Source organism: Zonotrichia leucophrys, chromosome 1A, assembly GCF_028769735.1.
Source record: "Zonotrichia leucophrys gambelii isolate GWCS_2022_RI chromosome 1A, RI_Zleu_2.0, whole genome shotgun sequence".
In the NCBI taxonomy this organism is placed as follows: Eukaryota; Metazoa; Chordata; class Aves; order Passeriformes; family Passerellidae; genus Zonotrichia; species Zonotrichia leucophrys.
In genome coordinates, this window is record NC_088170.1 from 3,433,533 (window position 1) to 3,458,367 (window position 24,835).

The window sequence follows — 24,835 nt, forward strand, 5'->3', positions numbered from 1 at the left end:
AGATGGCTTGTAATGATCATGTCAATAGCTGCAAAGGCAGAGATGAATGGTTGGGATGAGCAGGAACCTCTTAAATGCTATCTGCAGTTCAAGAAATGAGCAATGCATTATGCTATTCTCAGTGACATTTATAAGTTAAAACACTGGTTGAGTTTAGGTGTGGCTGGATGTGTTCATTGTTCAGGTTTTTTCTTTTAAATAACATCTCTGAAATATACATTTTTACACTGATGAAGGTCAATAAGTCAAAAGTTTTAAAAGCTTTTAAAAAGTGCCAGTTAACAGAAGTTTGAGATTTAAAAACAATCTCATTGGTAGGATTCATCTCCTTGAAAGAAAGAAATGCATTTCAGAGGATTTCCTTGCTGTGAATCTTGTGTCCAGCAGAGAAACTTGTTACTGTGATATTTTATGAAAAATCCCTTCGCCAGGATTTCTTCTCCTGGGAAGATGAGAAGCCTCAGCTTCTCCATGCTTTGTTCCTCTGGAATGTGGTCTGGAGATTGTTTATCCAAACATGTGAATTGTTTTTATTTAATGGCCAATCACAGTCCAGCTGTGTCAGACTTTCTGAGTCAGTCACGGGTTTTCATTATCATTCTTTTCTAACCTTCTGATGTATCTTTTCTCTGTTATTTTTAGTATAGTTTTAGTATATAATTTTCTTTTAATATAATATTATAATATAATAAATCAACCTTCTGAGAACATAGTCAAATTCTCATCTCTCACCTCATCCCAGGGACCTTCACAACACAACAGAAACTGATGCCAAACTTTGATGCCAGATCAACTTTTGGCAAAGTTTGGAATAATACATGGCAAGTGAGATGCCTTAGTGGAATAAAAGGCACCATTTGGTGGAAAAGCTGGGTTTGCCTGACGTGTTGCCCAGATGTTGTTTCCTGACTGATCCCTTGTGCCTCCTGCAGAAGCAGAGGACGGACTATGTCGCGAAGCAGCCCGAGCCGGCTCCCGCCACGCCCTCGCCGCCGCCCACGCCCGCTCCTGTCCCCGTGCCCGTCCCCGTGCCTGTCCCTGTGCCCGTCCCCCTGCCCCCCAGTGCCCCAGCTCCCATCCCAGTGCCCGTGCCCAAGGCGCCGGCCGCCGTCAGCCGCCAGAGCAGCACCTCCAGCGACAGTGGCGGCAGCGTGGCCCGCGACACGCAACGGCAGAAGCAGATCCCCGTGGATCGTAAGTGTGCCCTAGGATGCGAGATAAAAGGCTTTCATCCTGTTTCTGTGTGTGCTTGGCTTAGTTCTGAAGTCCCCTAAAGTTGTGTTTCAGATGAATCTTGGTGGAAAAATTTGGGTTTAACTTTATGTTTAGAATACGGCTTTGCTATGGATGTGTGTTCTGACCATTGTTATAATTACCATAATGGTAGTAAGGGAAAAACACTTAAGACTTGTCCCATCCTAAATCACAGAATTCCCAGAATGACCAGGTTGGAAGAGACTTTTAAGACCTTTAAGATCTTTAAGATCACTGAGTACAATCCATGCCCTAGCACCTCAACTAAACCATGGCACTGAGCGCCACCCTCGTTATAATTACCATAATAGCAATTAGGGAAAAACACTTTACACTTGTCCCATCCTAAATCACAGAATTTACAGAACAACCAGGTTGGAAGAGACCTTTAAGATCATTGAGTACAACCCATGCCCTAGCACCTCAACTAAACCGTGGCACCCAGTGCTACATCCAGTCTTTTGTTAAACACATCCATGGATGGTGACTCCACCACCTCCTTGGGCAGAACCATTCCAGAACTTTATCACTCTTTCCATGAAAAACTTTTTTCTAACATCTAACCCAAATTTCCCATGTCTGGGATCTCTAGTCAGTGGTTTTTAACACTGGAATGCCCATGCTGATATGCTGGCTAATGGAGATTTTCCACCTGAACTCGCTGCCACATTACGACCTAAATTGCTTGTAAAATCAGTTACGTTGTTTTCACACTTCAATTCATGATCATCCATATTTCTAGGTCGTTTGCACCATTCTGATTCATCTATTCAGGGCTTCAAGAACACTTGCAGGTCTGGCAGATGCACAGGAACCACGTTGTAATAGTTTTGTAGAGTTACTTTACAGTTGGCTTGGTCAAAGCAGCAGCAACTGGCAGGCCATGGAGCAGACTTTGGTGTCCTTGTCCCAGGAGGACACAGGAACATATTCCCTACCTCCATAGCTGGAAAAATTTGGGAATGTTCATACAACAGTGTGTGGCTGCCTTGAGAAGTTCTGATTAAGGCCACCTTGTAAATATGCCAAATTGAGGCATGCTGAGGCTGCTACTTGGTATTGACTGAAAAGCAAGTAGGGTTAGAAAAGCTTGTTTAGTCAGTAATTTCTGTCCTAAATGCACTTTAGGCAGTGTGATTGCTGGGCTTAGAAATAACTGAAACATGTAGGCAAGCATTTGCTACAGCTTTTAAAGTAATAGCTGTAAAAATAATGAGCTTTTTGTAGTGCAAGAGTTGACAGCTTTTCATACTCACTGCCTTAACAGCAAATCCTGCTTCCACCTAAGGTCAGGAATTGGCACTGAGCATAATCCTTTCTGGGGAAGGGCTTCTTTGCCCCCTGTCCCCAGTGGATGGGAATAATCCTGTGGTGGGGTCTGTGGTGACATTGCCTGGTGGAGGACAAGCTCCTGCCTAAACTCTGAGCTCAGGAAGGCTCTGGGAACTTTTCCTTATATTCACCTAATGGGCTGTCTGGAGATCGTAACTGGAGAACAGCCTGGCTGGAGGAACAGGCCTCACTGCTGCTTCCCAAAGAAAGAGTTACTTAAATAAAAGCAGACAAATAAACACTTACAAAAGATGTGGAAAGTGAGGGTGATTTCCCCCACACACATGCACAAAAATGAAATTTTTATTTCTGTGGAAGGCCTTTGCCGTAGCATGGCAGTGTCCTTGAATCCACAATGGCCTTCTCCATCCATTCTAGATGGAAAATGAGAAGACCATGATCTTGGCTTCAGGTACAGGGCATGTGTGAGGTGTAGGAGTTACTGTAGAGGCTGTGGGTCACACACAGGAGATTCTGCTCACCCAAGCCCAGTTAATGAGCTTCAGGCACCTTAAAACCCTCACAGAATAGGTTCCTCTGCAAAGGTGGTGCCAAACCTGCTGGCCAAGCATCCACCTGAGCCCTGCAGAGAACACTGCAGAACCTGCCCCACACCCTGCTTATTTCTGATAACCCATCTAACAACGGGAAGGATCTCTTACCTAACAGCTAAATATTTGTCTCTTGATACAGTCTTGGTCTAGATTAAGCATAAGTCTTTCAAAATCTGTGTAAATAGAAGGAAGATAGCAATGTTCTGTGTCTCTTCCTGCTTGGGAAAACAGCGGGTGCAGGATTTGATAACACTGCCTAAAGGCTTTCCTTGTATAATCCCTGTCAGACTTGCACAAATCACTGAGCTCGTATCATTGGGCTTCTGACTCACACTCAGAGTGGGCAGAGAGGAGAAAACCCTACACAACAGGGCCTGAATGCCTCAAATATCATAGTAGAGATACTTTTTCCACTTTCAACCTGAGGCTGTTTTGCAAAAGCACAAAAGAAATGGTTAAACCAACATTTTTTTCCTTCTTTCTGCTCTGGTGATTAAAGAAATAATCCTAGAGGCCTATGTAAAGCTTGTTTTTATTTGTTTAACTGGCTAGAGATATTGATCCCTGGAGAGGTTTTGAGAGAACCCCTGGAGAGGTTTTGAGAGAATTTAAAAGGAAAGTAGAGAAGGCAAAAATGTTTCTATCTTTATAGGGTTTTTTTCATATTGAAGTTGAGTTGTTTTCATTTGTTCCTATCATGTAATGGGAGAAGAGGAATAGGTTTTGCCATCTGGGTGCACTGAGAGGGTGGTGTTGTTACTCTTTGTGTATCAAAGTGAGAAAGTTGAATAAAGATCACTAAAAATATCTTGGCAAGGAAATCCTGAGAATTTTTGAGATAATTGGAGTTGTTTGTCAGAGGATTTTTATAGTTGTTCCAATGTTATGGCACAGAGAGTTTAACTGTGTTAAATCAGCATCTTCTCTGAGCCCAAAAGGTTATTTATACCTTAAGGAATTCTACCTATTTTTGTGAAGTTATCCACAGAAATTTTTATAGTAACTTTAAGCAATTCTCACTGTCATTATAATTGATCTTGTTGAAATGACTGAAAAGCATTTCAGTTTGTTGCCTGCTAATGAACAGCAAATGGGTTCTGGGGGATAATGAATTCTTACAGTTTTGTTTAAAATGAGAAAATAAATAAACAAATCTTGCCCAATTTTTGAGTCTCTGGTGAGACCAGCTACTCCTTTTTTTTTTTAAATTTTATTCCTTTTTTAATGCAAAGTGTGACAATGTTTCAGCTAAGCAGCCACTCCAGGCTTGGAGTGAATTCAAATTTCTCAAAACCCTGTCAAAAATGCAATTGCTACAATAGCTCATTAGATATAAGTTGATATATGTCAGCAGCTGTGAAATGTTTTTGCCTATGTTGTTTTGCACTAAAAAGTTGAACTTTCAGCTAAAGAGCTGTTTGTGGAAAGTACTACCTTCCCATAGTGTGAGCAATCTTACAACCTTCCTCATTATTTTCTTGTTTTCATTTTTAAACCCTCAATTCTCTTTGAAAAAAAAAGGCAGAGTATGACAATTGAATAACCCTCCATTCCCATTTTATTCTACAACTTGGGTGCTGTCACACTGCTCTGCACCTCTCTGTGACATCCAGGCATCTCTCCTTTCTGGGGTCTTAGTTGTATTCTGTCTGGGGATTTTTGTTTGTTTATTTTTCCTTTGTTTTGCAAAGGGAGGATTGGGAATATTGAAATATTCCATGGGCAAATAGTTCAATCAGATCTAATGAATGAATTTTAAAAAAATAAGTTGACGATTTAAAGTGACATAAAGTGACATAGAAGAAATGACTTGGCTTTGATAAAAGAGACTAATTTCTGTGAGATGTCTCTGTCTCTAGGCAGGAAATCCCAGATGGAGGAGGTGCAGGATGAACTTGTGCACAGGCTGACCATCGGCCGGAGCGCTGCCCAGAGGAAATTCCACGTGCCACGGCCAAACATCCCCGTGGTGAACATCACCTACGACTCCTCCCCCGAGGATGTCAAAGCCTGGCTGCAGTCCAAGGGATTCAACCCTGTGTAAGTCCCAGGGCAAATGAAGCAAAACTCCTTTAAGTAGAAAAAGAGTTGTTTTCCTGTCAGGATGTAGTCTGACCACTTGTTAAAATCAGGCAGCCTCCTTAAAATGAAGATGATTTCTTGATCAAGAGATGTCAGCTGCACTCTTAGAAAAATTAATTTGTTTCTACATGTATGTACATATACCTATATGTATATATATAAATATATATGCATCTATACATATATATATACACATATATATAGACACATATATATACATCTATATATACACATATGTATGCATCTGTATATCCATATATAAGTATATATATTAATCTAGAAACATATATTTTACATGCATATATATATATACACATACATATACATATACATATACATATATATATACATATACATATATATAGACATATATATGTATTTATACATATATATGTATATATATTTATGTACACATATATACATATATATGTATATATACACTTGTATTCACATCTATTTATACACATATATATGCATCTATATTTACACATATATATACATCTATATATACATATATAAACATATATATTCATCTATAAACATACATATTTTGCATGCCTATATGTATACACATACATATATGTATATATAGACATATATATATTTATACATGCATATGTACACATATATACATATATAGACATCTATTTATGCACATATATATGCATCTATTTATACACACGTATATACATCTATATATACATATATAAATGTATATATTCATCTATAAATACATTTTACATGCATATATATACACATACACATATAATTATATATATGTGTATATATACACATCTATATATACATATATAAATGTATATATTCATCTATATACACATATATGCATATACAGATATATAAATATATATGTGTGTGTAAGTGCACCTAATACATATATTAAAATATATGTCAATGTGGTTATAGGGCTACAGAACATCTATATATTTTATATGTATAGATTCTGTATATGGTATATATATTTTAGCCTCTGCAAAAAATCTACTTATACGCTCAGTTGACTTAGACACCCAGTAGTCCTGCTGCACCAAGTTTGTTCTGAATTTAGCAGCCCTAGCCAAGGCAGTGTGGGATGAAGCCAACCTTGGCCAGTGTGGATTTGCTGATTTCCTGTTTGCTGTGTCCCAGGACTGTGAACAGCCTCGGTGTGCTGACAGGAGCTCAGCTTTTCTCCCTCAATAAAGAGGAACTGAGGACTGTTTGCCCAGAAGGGTCAAGAGTCTACAACCAAATTACGGTACAGAAATCTGCCTTGGAGGTATGGACAACTCTTCTCACTCACCTGGTTTGGGTAACCAATTTTGAACCTGTGGAATTAGACAACTCCTTCTGTGAGGCAGGTGGTTTTTCCTCAGTTCCCATCATATTGATAAACATTCTTTTCACCTGAGTTATTTGGTATTAATTCATTGGAACATCATTCCTCAAAAGACCAGGTGAGATCTTCCCCACTTCTAAAGGGGTCCAAAAACATTAGAAATAGCACCATTTTGCTTTAATTAAAGTTTTGTCCTATAAACACCTTAAGCTAGTATCCAGAGCCGTGCTAAGGAGAATTCTTGCCAATTTTAAACGGGTAATATTGGAGATGCTACTTTTTTTTTAATAAACTTGCTGTGGCAAGTGGAGAAATGATCTAGATGTGAGATCAATCTAACAGAGAAGTTATATTCTCCACAACCTGTTTAGAAGAAAATCTTTTAAAAGTCTAAAATATTTCCTTAGTGTCTGGTTATCTCGGCTGTTTGAGGGGCCTGGAAAGGCCCGGAGTGGCCTTGGGGCAGCCCGCGTATCGAAGGACGAGAAGAGGCTTCAGTTCTTCTTTCGGTTTTTATGTTTATTAATTGTTTATCTAAAAGATGTTCTTTCAGCCGAACAGAGATCTGCTCAGCAGTCAGCCATGAGCACACTGTGCCGTCCTCCGGACCGCCACGTATCTTTATACCCTTTGTTACGTGTACAATATTTATCATTTTTCCCCAATACCATCTATTCTTATAACTCGGTGCACTTTCAGTAATAACCAATCCAAAGGTGCCACCGTGGCCAAAGAAGATGGAGGAGAAGAGGAAGAAGAAGGAGGACAGGACACACCCCAATTCCTCCATCTTACTCCTCCAAACCCCCCTGTACATAAATCCTAAACCCTGTTTCTCACCCTCTAATTAGCTAATCTTTTCGCCATTCACCCCGGTGAAGTCCTCTTATCTTCATAAAGGTGTCGTCTCCCGTGTAGGGTCAAAGTCCTGCCACCAGACACTTCTGGCAACATTCCAGGACTCCCGGGCCCCCCAAGGGTGGTCTCGGGGGCCCAGCATCCCAGGACTCAGATCCTGAGATCCCACACCTTTCCTTAAGCTGATACTGTCTCACTTAAATGATTTCAAGCATTAACTACTAGGAATATTTTTAAAGACAGATTTATGATGGTGCATATTTTGCACTTTACATGATAAGTGTGGATTAGAAAGCATAATGTTTTAGCAACTGTCAAAATTGCTTTATTCCCTTCTTCAAGCCCTTTTTTTCAGTTAAAGGAAGGGAGAGATATTTAACCTTTACTCTTAGGAATAGAAGTCCAGGGCAATCCATCATTTCCTAGTGAAGATATATTTGTATTCTTCAACTTTTTTGCATGTCAGTCATCTTATTTCAATGTCCTGAGATGGAAGTCATTTTGCAGTGGAATTTGGTCTGAAAAGCAGAAATGCCCTGGATTAGAGGGGCTTTTTCCCCTCCATGCTGTTGCTCTGCTTGCCCCTGTTAGGCCTCACTCTGCAGGAAATTCAAAAGTCCAGACTTGTCTAATAAATGCCCTACAAGAGTTAATCAGCAGCTACTTAGAGTCTAACAAGGTCACTGTTTTTTTGTTGGGGAAAAGGTAATTGAAATGTTTATTTCTGCCTTGGTTTTTTGAGGTTGAATTTCAGAATTTATGCAGTTCCTGATGGCTTTAGCCTGTTGTTCGCTGAATTATGTCATCAAAGGAAGGTGCAACATCCTTTCTCTCCCTATAATAATAATATAATATAATGCATTTCAGGCTCATCAGTGCTGTTGTCATTGATGCTATTAGGAAGGCAAATTCTTTCAGCTTGGGCTGCTCAGTTATTCTCAATAAAATATTTGTACATGACCTCTGATGAAGTGCATTGTTGGGTATCTGCTGATGTTTTTTTTATGCATGAACTCAGTAATGAGTGCTGCACTTGTGTATCTGAAATCCAGAGAGCAAGGACAAGAAGAATTAAGACAAATAAAGCTGCTCCCTCAGTTTCAGAGTCACTTCTAGGCTTCCTGCCTTGCTCTTCCACTTTGGGAGAGGAGAGCAATGGTATTTTAAGTAGGAGGAGCACTGTGGTTAATTAAGAAATTGTATCACTCTTTGTGGCACCAGGTACTGCATTTTAATGGAGTAATAGGCTAAATCTATATGAAATGTTATGAAATTATTAAGATGCATTTTAAGAGTTCAGAATCAACTGCAGGATTTTCCCCTTAACAGTCCTGGAATTTCTTTTATAAATTTCAAAACCAGTTTCTGTTTCCTTATTTTGGAAATTGATTTTAAAGTTTTGAAGGTCATGTCATGGCCAGATAGTACAGTAGCTCTTGGTTTATAATCCCCAAGTTTTATTCATGCACACTTTGGGAATTTCTGCTCTACTGAATAGATGTCCTGGCCTTGCAAATAATTTCATTTATGTTGAAAAAGCAGCTGGTTCAGCAGACCTGGTCTTCACTCTTAAAAAGTGAAATAAAGCCTTGTCCTCACAATACTCCACTGTTGCTAATAATATAATATGGTCCAATTTCAATGAGTGTGCTCTAAATTTGAAATCTGTGTTTCTGTGCTGCAAATGCCTCATGGTGAATTCTGTAAGAGCCAGAGACTGAATCCTTACTTTGTTCTTGCTCATGCAATCCCATGTGCATGTGTGAGCTTTTTAAACCCATCAAGGATTTATTTTTGGGTTTTTAATTTCTAAATATTATTGCCCCAATTTTTAAGTGTGGAATCCTAACAAACTCATTGTGCTTTAACTCTGCTTTTACTGAAGCCATATTTTATAAACCCCCTAAATGTCCAACACTTCCAGGACCTTGTGTGGGAATTAAAGATGCTCAGCAATGATGACATATGCTTTTAATAGTCTGCAGATTATTTTTTTCTGGTCTCTATTTAAGAATAGTGTAAATATTTGTCTATTGGAGCTGCAAGGTGAGTTTGCTCAAACAAAATAAATGCTGGCAGAGGAATTTCAGCACGTGTCAAACTCTTTATTACAAGTAAACTCTTCTCTTTTGTTTATAGGCTAGCAGTGGTAGCTCAGAACTGCAAGAAATTATGAGAAGACGGCAAGAAAAAATCAGTGCAGCTGCCACAGATTCAGGTGTGGAGTCCTTTGATGAAGGAAGCAGCCACTAAAAATGTGTTTCCTCTTTTCTTTAATTCCATTGTCCATAGCATTAAAACCATCCAGCTTTGCTTTAGGAAGCAATGAAGGGGAATGTCTTATTGTATTGTAAACATAGCCAATATAAAGAAAATTTACAGTAGTCTCCACAGAAGTACCTGCTGCTGGCTCCTCATCGTGAGAAATGAACAGATGAGAAACGCAGTGGAGATTCCTGACAGGTGAAAATATTGGTACATGATTCATTTTCACCCAGAGATGAGTCTTGGCTTTATGGAATTAACATGACAGATAAATTGGAGCGCGTCCTTGTCGGTGATTCATCTGAGGGAAGCTGAGCCAGCAATAAAAAAGCACTTGAACCCTTCAGTAATAATAAGATTCTGAATCCCATCTCTTGCTGTAGTGTGCAATTATGTCCTTTTTGGCTCAGTCTTTCTTGTCAGGCATTTGGCTGCAGGATGTTTACTTAAGTTGTCGACTCCAGCAAATGTGGAGGAAATGTTTAGGGAATGAACAGCAGCCCAACACAGACTGAATCTTTCCTGCATCACTCCCAAGATGTTTTATTACTAATGATGCTGTTTATAGCAAAATAATATTCTGTACATTGATTTTATCCGTATTTCACCTGTGATGAACTATAATATTGCACAAGAAAGAGTAACTAGAAAATAGTAACACAACCCAGCTCAAAGAGGTGATGAGATCTGCTGTAGCCATGCAACAACTCACAGCATATTTTTCTTTAAAACATAATTGCATTTTTTTGTCTGTAACTTAACCCATCGAAAAGAACAGTGTATAATCTAGACTTCTCTGTGTGTTGATCCCAGATATCAGTTTTTCCTCATGCAAAAAGCCTTTGTAATTGCCTTTATAAATGTAATCTTTTGGAAAAGTGGATTCCTGAAGGTAAAACAGGGGAAAAAAGAAAAGAGAAACATCCCTTACAGAAAATGTTATTTTTGGAGATGCAATGATTTTTGTCACAAAATGTTCTGTTTCATATGGTCATGTGATTTTATATATAATATATGTATTATATATAATATATAATATCACTTAATTTAGACAAATTTAATCATCTAGTTTGATTAAGTTTCATAGTGCCTTTTTCACATGAATCAGCTTAAAGTCTGCAATAAACAGTATTTCTTGTCTGTTAAATTATTGTATCTTTGTGGCTACAAAGACAGTATTGAAATAAGAAAGTAATCTTGATTTTTGCCATTAGTTTGCTTTTCCTCTGCGTATAAGGGAAAAAAAAAATCTATTCATTTTTTTCACAAATGAAAAATTAAAATCTTAATAAAGGTGTTAGTGCCATTTATTGTAAATGTCCTTGCAAATACTACTTCTGTGTGGTTGGTTGTGTGTCCATGTATGTTTTTACATTTGCTATATATTCTTTATGCCTGTCTGCATAAACATAGTCTTATTCAGAAATGGGTTAAGAAGTTATAAATCCTATTACTTGTACGTGCAACAGGAGGAACCTTTTTAAAAGGTCTTTGAAACTCTTATTTAAAACTTAGAGTCCCTGCCTTTTCTCATGGGAGGATGTCTGATTCTATAAAAATGCACTCTGGTGGTAACCTGCACCTCTATTCCCCTGATAATTACCAAAATAAGAAGCCAATACTGATGCTCTCTGCTGGTTTTTATTTCAGCATTCAGTACATGGTTTGCTTTTGCCCAGAAAGAGGCACCAGCTCTGGGATATCCCAGAATTTGTGAAGTTTGGCACTCTGAGGTGTTGGAGGGAGGACTCATATTTCACCTATGAGAGAAAAGAGGTCTCTTCACAACAGTTTGGGGTTTTTTGGAGCTGGGTTTCATTGGAGGTGATGTTTAAAAAGTGCCAGACAAGTCTGGATGTGGTCAGTGTGCTCAGAAGCATCTTAGGAGATACTTAGGGAGAAAAGAGGAAACCCCTTCCACACACTGAATAACCAGAACCATCTTGGGGTTGGTGGGTTGGTTTGGGCATTTTTTTTCAGTTTTTAAACTACTAATAAATTACCAACCAGGTGCTTCTTGAGTTGTATTTACCCTTTAAACTTTGCTGAACTAATCATTATGATTTCTGTGTTACACCTTGGGAAATCTGAATGGTGTTGAGGGAAATATTCCCCTGTTTACTGGAATATCCTTGGTGGTTTAAAGCACTGCAGGGAGCTTCACCCTTATGCTGCTGTGCAGTTTTTGAATTTTCATTTTGTTGGCAGTCATAAGAAATCAGGAGATCTCATTTGGGGTTCCTCAAATGAAATGTTTTCCTCAGAATATTCCATGGTTAAAACGAAACCAGTAGTAAAATGCAGTGTTCCATTCAAAATGTTTTCTCTGGGATTTGAGCAGTATTTTTTCAATACTAATATTTTAGAAGGATGTGATATGTCTTTGAGAAGGAAAGAAAGCAGTTTTTTAAATGCCAAAATCAGTGCCTTATTAGACATTTGATAAGTGGGAGTAATTTACTATTTTTCTGCCATCAATCTGCCTCTTTAGCTGGGTGGAGGGAGGGAATTTTAGCAGCCTGTGTTCACTCAGCAGTTCTGTGCTTTCAAAGCACAAACATTTCAACATCAGCAAGGCACTTCTTCCCACTTCTGTAGGCTGCTTGTTCCCTTGGGACACCATGGGGAGAGCAAACCACTGTGAAACCACAGAATAAATGCAGAAAGAACACTTCTAGCCAATATTATTGGGTGGAGCACTTTACTTACCATCCAGAAATTCAAATGTTAAACAGGGCTTTGCTCAGACAAACTGTGATCTGTGGAATTGTATACAATTTTCCATTGCTCCAAAGCATTGAACTGTATAAAAATTGGTGTTTATTGTTTGTTAGGTTTTTGTTTTGAGTGGGGTTGGGAAATAAGTGCATATATCCATGACTGATGTGTGCAGAAATAAATGGTTTATGGAGCAGTAGAGGTATCATATGCAAAATTATGATGAAGTCTGAAATGTGCAGAGCTTTCAGTGTGTTCATGAGTGTTTGTGAACTTCAGAATTGTGATAATTTAAGGGAACAAAGCAAAGAATCCATTAATATCTGTAAGATGTAAATTCTTTCTAATTATGAAACCTGTAAGTCACAGAATTTTTATTTTAATGTGGGAGTGAAGGCATTTTGAGTTTTCTGGTCACAGACAGAAGCAAGCTATAGCTTGAATACCAGACTTTGTTCAAGCAGGTATGATCACTGATTTTCCTGCATTTGAAGCATAAAGGATACATGATTATGAATGGGAACTCAATTTTCTGGCCAAATTACCCCTTCATAGGAGCCCAGTTTTTCTACTATATTGAGTCTGGTGTCTAAACCATCCCTGTTTAAGGTTCTGATACATCAAAAGTATTTGAGGGAATGATTTTGAGATCAATCTCCCACCTCTACATAAAACACCAACATTATAAATGAGAAGTGCAAAGGAGACGGGATCTGTATTGGTTCTGTGTTTAAATATTTCACAGACTTTAAATTTCTACTGAAGCAATGTCAACTTTTTGACATTGTGCTAACAAGTGCCTTTGGCTTGGCTTTATCTTTTTTTTTTTCAGTTTTTGAGTTGCTTAGGTTGCAACTTTGGCCTCTAACTATATTTCCTAAGTTTTCAGACCAAAATGAGAATCAGGATATGAGTCTGTGCTTCTGTTCCTTGGTAATATTTGCAGATTAAAAGAGGAGATGAGTGAAAATAGGGAGCCTTCCTAGAAGATTCCCAGTCCTCACTGGTGCCTGTCACAGCAGCAGCAAAGCTCAACCCACCCTGCTCCCATCCATGCCGAGAGCACCAACAACATTATCCTCTCACAAGAAATGGCTGAAATAACAGATTTTGCCTGCCTCAATGAAATCAGAGTTTGGCTACAAGCCCTTAAAATTAGAAGTGAGGGGCAGGTGGTGTGACTGTGGTTAAAGGAGGGAGGGAAGGACCATTTTAGAGCATAAGATGATGATGTTGATTATTTGACAGGGGAAATTAATTCTAGTTTGGTGTAAGGAAAAAAAAAAACCCAAAAGATTAAACTGAAATAAAGCACAAGTAAGGCTTCCTGGCCTGTTCTTCATCTTTTGGTGATGTTTGAAGAAAACACTCCTGAAGATCCAGGGCTCACTGCACAGGATGTGCTTGGAGAGGCCACACTTCCACACTTTTCTTATCACTTCTAAGTACTTAATTTTACCTATTTTTTGCTTCCATGGCAGCACACACAGCATGAGACAAAGAGAAAACCTGCCCTGGTTTCAGATAATGGTCACTCACAGCAGAGAGCTGCTTTTTCAGACATCTAAAAGAGCAGCAGATCAATAAAGAGCATCAATAGTGTCAGCAGAGCCTTGGACATGAAGCCCATAATTCCAAATATCTATCACCAAACCTGAGGCTTCAGACAGCTTTACAGCTGCGATGACTGGAGGGTTTTACTTTAGCAGATGCTGGAAACAGCATTAACATGAAGCATGAGTCCAAAGCATTGTTCTTTTGGACTTACACTGGAGGTGTATGATGAGGCAAAGCCAAAATTGTGATGTGTCAATTCAGAATTAAAAGCTCTGCAGGAGTATTCTGAGCCACAGTGTCTTCCAGGCTCATTTATTGCTTTACTCATGCCCTGAATGCTGGGAGAGGTGGTTTCCATTGCCATCCCACATGTCCACTGACACAGCTGTGTGGGGTGGGAAAAGGTATTATTCTGATGGAGTTTTCATTGTAATTGACTTTGTGATTAAGTAGCTATTAAAGGAAAAACACACACCTGCTGCTGTGCAAATGAGAAATTTCTGACATGCATTCCAAACTGTCTAGTAAACTCAGGCTGCTCAGTGTCCTTTGCTGCAGTGTGATTTTGGCATCTTTGCAGCAATTTTGGACCCTGCCACGTTCAGCCAAGCTCCTGTTACAGCCAGCTCACACTGTGACACTGTGGGCACAGGGAATGGTTTAGCAGTAACCTGCTTACCCTGCTCTGTGATACAGAATGAGCATGGGCTCAGTGGGCAGCAGGAGGGAGGAGACAGCAGATGAGAAAGAATTTGTGGCTTGGTTTTTTTCTCCCTCAGCCAGTTCTCTAGAAGGATAAAAACACATTTTCTGAGTAAGCATGTAATGAAAATCTGAAATGGATTATTTTAAAAAAGCATGGAGGCATGGACTAAATGGTGCTCATTTATAGTTCTGTTTTTTGTTCAGTTTAGGCTCTTTGCTGTTCCTACTGGAGTGGCAGGCCCTCCAGCTGAGGTACACAGTGAAATGAGGGAGAAATGTGCACCATTGGAGCCTTTCTTGTCACCAGCTGGCTCCCTGAAACAAGAGGCCCTTCCCTTCTGCATCCACCTCGTGCTTGGAGAAACAGCATCCTTGCTCCAGGACTGGGAGCAGTGGAAAGTGCCTGGAAACAGAAGGGAAGGGAAATGCATATCACACCCATTTAGTAATCAGCTGTTATTCCCTGCTTGTTTAGTACCCCTCACAAGGACCTGTTTTATCTGGGAGTGATGTTAAGTCTATGCAGTTTTGCATAATATGCAGTTTTAAAGAAGTTTTTTGCTGTAACCAATACCACAATGAATTAGTTACCAAATAAGTATGCACCTATTTACCTGCCAGAAGAAAGGAAGAAAAAAGAAAATCAGCTAAAGGAGATTATCAGGCTCCTGAGGGCAGCAGAGCTACTGCCCTACATCCTGGTGACCTGCTAGGTTATAGCAGATGCAGAGTAAATGAAATATAAAGCCTGTGCAGGTGTGTTTGGCTGTTTTGCTGACAGTGACTTCTCCACAGGTAAGCAATCCAGTGTGTTTACTTCCAGTTCAAGTCTGCTTTGTTTACATTGAGTACCATTGCTGCTAACTTCCAATGAGGGGACACAAAGCAACAGGTTACAAAAAATGCCATCAAACATCCATTCTGACAGCATCCATGTCACAATACACAATGATGTACTGGCATTATACAAAGACCAGAAAAAAATAATATATATATAAGCTAATTATTTTGACTAGAACTGAAATGGACAGCAAAAAAGAAAAGAGCCCCCCACCCTGCCCCAAAGGCCCTGCAGGAATCCATACTGACACTTTGGCAGCCTTGTAGCAACAAATTGAAAACCAGCCCTTCACATGCCAAAACCTTGTATTTGTAACATTGGAAATTCCTGGTTCAGGAAAAATAGTTATGTCCATTAAAGCACTTTTTGTGTTTGTTGTTTTTTTTTTTTTCTTTCCACCCCTCCAACCTGAACCAGTTTTATGATTTTACACAGGGTTAATAATTACTAAAAATAATGCATGAGTGAGGGGTATAGGCACCATAGACTGCTCAGACAGTTAAATGCTATATATGCTAAGATATCCCAGCTGGAAACTCAGCTGCCCTGTGATTAGATCCATCTAAAAAAGAAGCCTGATCAGTGGCATTACTGCAAAAAGGTTGGCAAAAAGAGCAATCCCTCTGCTTAATGAGTGGCAGCCCAGTCAAGAACCAGCCCCATCCCTTCTCTCAGCTGCCTGTTTCAGCTCCACAGCTCGGATTTCTGCTGTCAGTGCTCCCCCATGGCCCCACATCCATCAGTGCTGTAAGGGAACAGTCAAATCCATCAAATCCATGGACCCAGCAACCCCCCCGCCCTCCCAGCCCCCTTTCACAATCTCCAGGTTTCTTCATGTATGTTCATGCCTCGCTATTCACTAATGAGGTATTATTAGATACTAACAATGCCTGCTCTCCTAGGGACAGACCAGTGACACATGAAGAAAGCTCTCCAGTCAACCATTAAAAAAATATTGCACTTACTTTAACCTTAAGCCCAACCTGCACAGGAAAAAACAAAATCATGAAAGAAATTAACCAAAACCCCAACACTCTGGAGCAATCTGTCTTATGCACATATAGTGTCTTTTCCTTCATGTTGTTTTAGCTGAATTTGGTCCAGTATTTAAAAAAAATGTCCAGAAATTAAACAGTTCAAAAGACACCGCAGGCTCGTTAAGGCTTTGTCTCCCCAGTGCTTCAGAAAGGTAAAAGTTTCTTTCCCTCATTGTCCATGCACTGCAGAGCAGTGGTCTCTCGTGGCACAGCACCTGCCCTTTCAAACCATCAACAGAAAATAAATCAGAAGCAAGGGAAGATGGGTGTGCTTCATGGTCTCACCTGCAACCAAACAAACAGAATGCTTTAGAGAGAAGAAAAGGAAATAAATGCAGTTTTTAGCATTTGTTTTACTGACCCTCCACTCAGGCTGGGACTGCAGGTGCAGGGTGCTGGGACTCAGATTAGACAGCAACCCTAAAACCAGGGGACAGTGAGGCAAACTGGGGTTCCTTTTGGCAGGGGATGAAGCACACATATATAATAAATGCACATGACACACAGCAGACACGGCTGGAGGTGCTGCCCTCAAGCACATCTATCCACCAGCTGCTAGAAAAGCAGTTTGTGTCAGTCTGCATCTTCCTTGTTGGAACCCAGGAAATTCCTCTGGCTGCTCTGGATGGCTCCAGCCCTGCCCAGGGGGCTCAGAGACCTTGGCACAGAGCCCAAGACCCCTGTGCCTTTGATTTAGTCCTTGGAAAAAACAATTACCAACCTTTATATGAAGAATTACAAGCCACAAAAGTATAAGTAGAATGATAGGGAATTTATCACAGGGTGAAAAATAGATTTTTTGGGGGTTTTTAGAATGGGGGTTCGGGGGCAAGATGGAGGAATCTGGGTGTGTCCAGCCTTTCTCCTTCTTGGCTCCATCTTCTGCTTTGATGGTGGCACTTTTGGGTTGGTTTAGAGTAGAAGCTCACTGTCTAACTTAGGTATTGGAAAGTAGTTGTAAATATTGTACATGTAGTTTTTAGTATAAAGAGATAACACTGCCCCGGGGGCAGGCAGAATGCCTCTGTCTGACCTCAGCAGGCCAGGAGAAAGAATTTTATAGATAAGGAACAATAAACAACCTTGAGAGCAAGAACTGAAGAGTTCTGACTCCTCCTTTGACTGCCGGGCTGGGAAAAGAGACTTTGTGACACATCTCAGAGTCACTGTGAGCAGCAGAGATCCCGAGACTTCCTGCTCCACCCAAAAGGGAGTGTTAAGGTTATGGCTGGGTTATTGCTGCCACCTAATGAACCAAAGCTGGGTGGCTTAGTGACACATGTCCACACAGCTTGTCCCCACCTGCAAACCTCATGGTCACAGCCTCTTGTTTTGCTCAGGCACGGGGTCACTGGCAAAGTGACACCAACCCTTCATTTATGCTGCTGGTGGCACTTTGGGACCCTGCTGCTTCTGTGGTTTTAGATTTAGGAAAACATTTCCCACTGTTTCATGCCAGAGCTTTTTGGGTACCAACTCACCCTCCAGCTGCTGGCCTTGGTAACCAGGCAAAATTCCTGTTTGAAAACAACTGGAGATATTCAGTTCTCCCTGCCTTTAATCTTTGCATGTCAGGACAAGTGGCAGGGAATGCTGAGATGGCTCATCAGGAGTTTGGATTCTCTTTTTCTTTACACATGAGTGAGCCCATATATTCTTACAGTGCCATGGAAAGGGTATGGGGTTATTTACTATGATAGGCTGGATTATTTACTGGTTATTTACTGTGAGAGATGGATTTTCCCCTCACTCTCCATGTGAACAGGGAAGAGGAATAAGGAAGGCCAGGCTTGCCTGACTTACCACCTGTGACTCTGAACTAGGACTTGCTGACGTTCTCATATATGACATCACTGATGCAGAACTGCTGCTTCTTCTTTTGCCACATCAGCTGCACACACTGGTGGATAAAAATGTACTGCTCCTAGAAGAAAAGATCAAATAAAAGGGCATTTTTGTACCCCAGAAAGCATGACAAAAACACAACCAGTGAAATAGTTTGATAGTTCACTGTAACAGCCTGCACAGCTCCATGTCTCCCAGCTCAGCTCCTCACAATGCACAATCAGCTCTCAAAATAATAGCCCATAATTGCTACAGATAGAAGGAAAATCCATGAAGTCCACCTGACACCATAATCACTTATTAATAACCTGAATGATGACAGAAGAGTTGGATCTGAGTTAAAGTTGGTCTATTTTACATTGCCTAAAAATAAATAAATTCCAAGAAAGGTATCTGGATGCTTTATGTGCAACAAATTGCACCCATGCCACATATGCACCTGAAATATTTTAATGAGGTTCAGGTTCCTCAGTGTTTGACTTCTTTATCAATAAGAAGAAAAGCCCCATTTTGTTCACAGAGCAGTTAATTTGGAGAGCCTGGTTTCAATTCAGGATATTCGCCATTCTAAACCCTTTTTTGGGCCCATGCCATTTGTTTTTTTAAACTGCTCATTGAGACACTGCCAAGTTTCCAGCATAGCAGACAATGTGAACTCAGGTGAGCTGTCAGTGGTTTCATATTTTGTAAGGAAGAACTGTTTGGTGGCCTCTGTGGCTGAGTGTCAGTGTCACTTGGTGACCTCTGAGGCCAGGCTTGGCCACTGCCTGTAGCAGCAGGAGCTCAGTAAATGCCCATAAAATCAGTCCCAGCAATGCAATGAGGTTCTACATGAAAAAAAAAGAAATATTTAAAGAAAAAAAAAGCCCTACAAAAACCCACATCACCTCTGGAGTGGTAACAATTGCAGCTGAAATCAATCAACCATCAGGATTTTTTCCTCTTGTGGAAAGGATCTGCTTTTGGAGTAATACATTGAATTGTGATGAAAAGTGGCAGTTTGATAGGAATGATCTAAAATGGAATGAAAATTAGGGGTTTTTTTTTTCATTTCTAGATCCTAGTTCTTGCCACTGCAGGTTTTCTTCCTCCTTTCCTCTCCCTGATACAAGTTTTTTCTTTGCTCCCAATTCAACAAACTTTGGCAATAAACAATTCAGCCTGAAAACAGTGATGGTGGCACTTCCAGCTGCATGGAGCTTGCTCATTTATACTGTGTGTCTAATGAAGGAAGAGTACAACAGGCATGAAATATGAAATATTTCCCTCATTACCAGGGGAACTGGGAAGGTTTTAGATGCATAAAATCTTCTGCTTTGAAGAATGAGTTTGTGATTTTTTTTTTACCCCAGTATATATCATCTATACATTTTTTTCTTAAAAACAGAAAAAGAACTACCCAATAGATATTTGGGTAGGGCGAGGGGCAAGGAGGGTGTCTGGCAGACTCACAATCCTTTTGTCTGTTTTTCTTGTTTGAAATCCCATTGTGTGATGAGCTGGATGATATCAACATGATACTTGAACAAGGCTGCCTGATACTGATATCATTTCATGAGCCATTAATCCCCTCAGCAAGGCCAGCTCTTTACAGTGTGGCTTGAAAGTTTCATATGTTAATCTCTTCTAATGCCCTGTTTGCATATTCATTTCACAGAAGGTGAGAGTAACTCATTTCCTCTGGCAGACAGTGAGAGTGCAGATAAATCATCAAACCCACCTATGCAGCAGATTAATAATGTGACAACACAACAATGAAGATGAAAACTTGATAATATTGATTGATAGTGATTTTATCAAGTGTTCAAGGTGTTGAATTTGCAGGCAACCCTGATGAGGGGAGAGAATGAGTGAGTCTGACTGCATATTCTCAGAAGGCTAATTTATTATTTTATGATCTATATTAAACTATACTAAAGAATAGAGAAAGGATACTTACAGAAGGCCTAACAAGAATGATAATGAAAACTTGTGACTCCTTCCAGAGTCTGACACAGCCTGTGATTGTTAAAACAATTCACATGAAACCAATGAAACAATGGCCAGTTGGTAAACAATGTCCAAACCACATTCCAAAGCAGCAAAACACAGGAGAAGCAAATGAGATAATTATTATTTTCATTTTTCTCTGAGGCATCTCAGCTTCCCAGGAGAAGAATCCTGGGCAAAGAGGATTTTTCAGAAAATAAGATGGTGACATTCGGGGGGAACAAGAGTCATGAGCATGCTGCAGAGAGGTATGAAATGGGCACAACAATACTGTCACAGTGCTGAAGTGAACAGCCCTTACCTCTGTCTGCACCATGGACATTCTGTAGGACCTCATGTCCGACACCAGCCCCAAAATATCCACAAACTCGTGGTCACGGATGTGCTGCAGGAGCCGGTCCAGGGCAATGAACGTTCCTGTCCGCCCCACGCCAGCGCTGCAAGACACACAGACATGCAGCTCATTCACACACTGCAAAACCAGGGGCACTGCAAAGGGCAGGAGTGCTGCAGCTGGAGCTATCAGATATAACTGAGCTGAGGCCAGGCTGGTTGATCTGATGTAGTGGCACACAACCCTTTAGTTGGGCGGAGTGGATCCACTCACACACAGAAAATGCACACACAGCCTCACCCACCCTTACTCCCTGCTCTTCCTGCTGTCACTGCTCCCCTTGCTGACTTCATGAGACCCCTGTCACTCCAGGGGATGGAGCCAGAGCTACAGAGACCTGCTCAGGAGCAATGGATGCCCAGAGAAAGTGGGGGTCACCCTGCAGGACTCAGCTCCACAGCTCTCCACACTGCAAAGCTCTTGGCTTGCAAAGGCGCTGAACTACTGCAGTTCATCCTCAAAGGACAAACCCCCAGTGATGCCTTGGGAAAGCTGACCTAGAACAGAGGCTGGATGGAGTTAAATAATAAAGTAGGAATTTATTAAAAGGATCTCCTCCATGGATCCACCTTGGGCAGCACAAGACCCCAGCCAGGGCTGCACCCAAGATGAACCAAAATGGTCCCAAAATGCAAATTCCTGCTCCATTTGCATTTTGGAGTTCATAGTCAAATTCCAGCTTTAGCCCAGGCAGTCTTACCCTGCTTGTTTTTCTCTCTCCAGCCCACGGTGTTTGTGCTCCTGGGCTGAGATTTGGGTCATTTGTCCTTGGTGCCCAGCTGGAGCAGGAATTGTTTTGTCTCCCTGCTCTGTGCACAGAGCTCACCATCCCCTAATATGAAGCCCAGATCCACACACTAAAGCAGCACAGAATCTGAAAAATATAAAAGCTAAACCCGAGGCATCACCAGAAGAGTCTGCACTCCAGGACTTCTGCCTTAGGAGCATGAGACAGAAATAGATACCACTCAGCTGAAAATCTGCATTTTCCCCAAAGGAAAGCTTAGCAACTAGAAAAAACACACATTGCCTTCATTTAGGGATTCTTATGTGTGTACAATTCTTAGCACTGTAATTTTGCATGTGGTGTTTAAGTCAGATTTCACAGAGGTTTTACAGAGTTGCACACATCATCCCAACATCTCACCTACTACTAAGAGTGTGTATCTTGGCAAAAGCTCTTTCTTCAGTTTTGTCATTCTTTTCTGAAAAGCCTTGAAAGTGTTTGCAATAATGTTTAACAGCTCATCTCAACACAGTTCAACATAACTGTCACAAAAAAGGTCTCTAGTTTGGCTTTTGTTAATTTCTCAAATAAGATGAATACAATGGAATTTCTGACGTGTTAATTGGACAGATCAACTGATAAATTCATTCTGCGCCTTCTTGAAAGTCTGAGAACAATTGCTGCAGGAGTTGATCAATAAACTAATTCTCTGCCCCTCCTACTAACTTTGTAGCATTTTTATTTTTAATCTATGTGGTCTAATATGTATAGATGTATAGACAGTATAGTCTAAAAGTACTACCTGAAAATACCTTCTTTGCTGTTAAAAGAATCCTCACTGAAAAAAAGAAAACACTACAGCTGTTGCCCAGCTCTCTGATACTTGCTTCTATTCCTCCCTAGGACAATTAAGCAGTAAACACAGGGTCTGACTTCATAATATGATATATAAATCTCTCTCCTGGCTTATTGAGCACTTTTTTTGGCACTAAGACTCACAGAACAGTATCCTCTATGAATTTCTCCATGAGGTCACAGGGCAGAGCTGCGTAACAGCAGAGAGAACCACCTTCCGCCAACAGGTGAGCAGAACCCCACAATATCTATTTCTCATTGTTTCATTTAATGTCACACCTTGTTCTTGTGCTATTCCTTGAAGCATTTACCTGCAGTGTATGACCATGGGGCCTTTAGTCTTGGCTGATTTCTGCCTGACCATCTGCACAAACTGCAGGATGCTCTCGGCAGCGTTGGTGGTGGGCACGCCGTGGTCTGGCCAGGCAGTGAAGTTAAAATGCATCACGTCCTGCACCTCATCAGCCTGGTGGGACAAGCACAACAGCAGCACGTCATCACACTCAGTCACACCGAGGGGCTTTTTTGTCAATTTTTGCTTTTGTTTTTTTGCCCACATACAGCCTGAAAGACTGAAACCAGCCAAAAAGTTAGCAAAGAACAAATTAGTTAATTGCAAAGTGAGGGGGATATCAGGCCATCATTACCAAAACAACACGAACTTCCTGTTTCTGGGTTTGGGATTTGCTTTTTCCTTTGGTTCCTGTGGTAGTTCCATCTTATTCTGCTTTTAAATCAAGAACTGTTGCATTTTTCAACTCTGGGCTTTTTTTCCTCTTTTTATTCCATTCCTTCTCCTTTTCTCATTTTGTTTTTATCTCACAGATAAAGGACAACACTGTTGGCAAATAGTCAAACCTGGACTCTCGAGAGATTTTCCTTTCAAGTTTTAAAGAAAAAAACAAAAAACAAAACAAACAAAAAAAAACCCACAAATAAAACCCACCAAAAAATCCCAACACCCCCCCAAAAAAACAAAAACAAAACAAACAAAAAAAACCACAAACACCCCAAAACCCCAAACAAACAAGCAAACAAAAAACCCAAACAAACAAACAAAAGCCCTAAGGGAAGAAAAAACTATTACCAGAGGAAACATTTAGGAAAAAAGCTCATTTAAAAAAAACCCCACATTTACAATGCTAAAAATTCTACTGGCTTTAGCTGAAGTAATCCTCAACACAACACATAAGGTTCTGGGTCAGTGGTGAATTGCCAGTGCACAGCTTTTTCCACATCCCCTCCATATCCCTAAACTTTTCTTCATGAGATGGTGCTGGCAATGAGCTGATACAGGAAACAAAGGTGGAAGGAAAGTCTAAGGAGCTTTAATCTGGACACCACATACTCTCACTTATGTTTAAATATTTTATAGGTGGGCATAATTATTGCAGAATTGCCCTTTTGAGAATTATTTTCAATTCTTCCATTGGTATTTTCAAGTTTTGAATAATTTATAGCAAGAAGGGGTGCCTGAGATATAGAAAAGAAGGAATTCACACATTTGTTGTCAGTAATTATTGGTACCACAGAAGTGTCCAGAGCTCTGGTGCTGCTTTTGTTCCAGCTTTGCGTTTTGCTGAGAAATTCAGAGACAACGATTTTAGGGGAAAGTTTTGTGATTTCATCATTTGTCTGTGTGAAGTGAGGGTAATACATTGATCTCTCTTAGGTGTTTCCTGCTGAATGCCAGAAATGGACAAGAGTTAAAGGAAAGGCTGGACTGCAATCACTCCTTTTCACTCACGTAGCTGATTCGGAAGCTGCGGTACACCCAGTCCGTGTGCTCCTCCTCGCTCAGCATCTCCACTGTGATATCCCCATAAGCAACAGGATCTTCTGTGAAAGGCCAGTAGTGGTCACACTTCACCTGAAACGTGGGGAAATCCAGGCATTTTTGCATTTATATAAAGATACACATATGGAAAGAAGCACACGCGAAAGGAGGCAGAACTTCAGGGTTAGTAATGCCTGTCACTGTTCACTTGCTGCTGAAATAAGAAGAAATTTATCCTGCAATGACTTCCAGTCTGACCATTCCCATTTAATTGTGGCCATCAGCTATTTATCAGTTTTCAGAAGGGCAGCTTCAGTGCAGTGAAGAATAGAAATAAAGTGCTTTTTATTATTCTTCCTGATATAAAGGTCTAAACGGAGCAAAATGCTGGGAAAGAGAATGTCTATATAAATAGCCCCAAACTATATTCCAAATATTTCTATTACAGTATCAAGGGAAAATGTAAAGCTAGAACTTGTATTTTATAATTATTTAAACTTAAAAGTGCAGAATCACAGAAGGCCTGAGGATGGAAGGAACCCCTGGAGGTCATCCCTCCTCCCCTCTCAAGCAGTGTCACCTAGAGCCAGCTCTAGACCATGTCCAGGTGGCTTTGGAACATCTCCAAGGATGGAGACTCTACAAGCTCTGGGCATCCTGTCCTAGTGCTCAGCCCCCCTCACAGTAATTAAGTGTTTCCTGACTTCAG

At 40.4% G+C, this 24,835-nt stretch overlaps 2 protein-coding genes across 7 annotated transcripts in view; one reads left to right on the top strand and one right to left on the bottom strand.

The window, feature by feature from the left end:
* EPS8 (EGFR pathway substrate 8, signaling adaptor) overlaps positions 1-10,658 on the top strand; it is a 126,965-nt gene extending 116,307 nt beyond the window's left edge. For all 5 annotated transcript variants that reach the window (XM_064735267.1, XM_064735285.1, XM_064735276.1 and 2 more), the window contains exons 19-22: positions 933-1,194; positions 5,000-5,180; positions 6,369-6,498; positions 9,556-10,658. In XM_064735267.1, the coding sequence (XP_064591337.1) occupies positions 933-1,194; positions 5,000-5,180; positions 6,369-6,498; positions 9,556-9,669 (687 nt within the window). In that variant the 3' untranslated portion in view covers positions 9,670-10,658. The remainder of the gene's footprint in view (positions 1-932; positions 1,195-4,999; positions 5,181-6,368; positions 6,499-9,555) is intronic.
* Positions 10,659-15,459: 4,801 nt separating this feature from the next.
* Positions 15,460-24,835, bottom strand: part of PTPRO (protein tyrosine phosphatase receptor type O) — a 140,188-nt gene continuing 130,812 nt past the window's right edge. For both annotated transcript variants that reach the window (XM_064735245.1, XM_064735235.1), the window contains 5 exons: positions 24,097-24,219; positions 22,661-22,815; positions 20,675-20,810; positions 18,343-18,463; positions 15,460-16,824 (listed from right to left, as the gene is read on the bottom strand). In XM_064735245.1, coding sequence (XP_064591315.1) covers positions 18,359-18,463; positions 20,675-20,810; positions 22,661-22,815; positions 24,097-24,219 — 519 coding nt within the window. In that variant the 3' untranslated portion in view covers positions 15,460-16,824; positions 18,343-18,358. The remainder of the gene's footprint in view (positions 16,825-18,342; positions 18,464-20,674; positions 20,811-22,660; positions 22,816-24,096; positions 24,220-24,835) is intronic.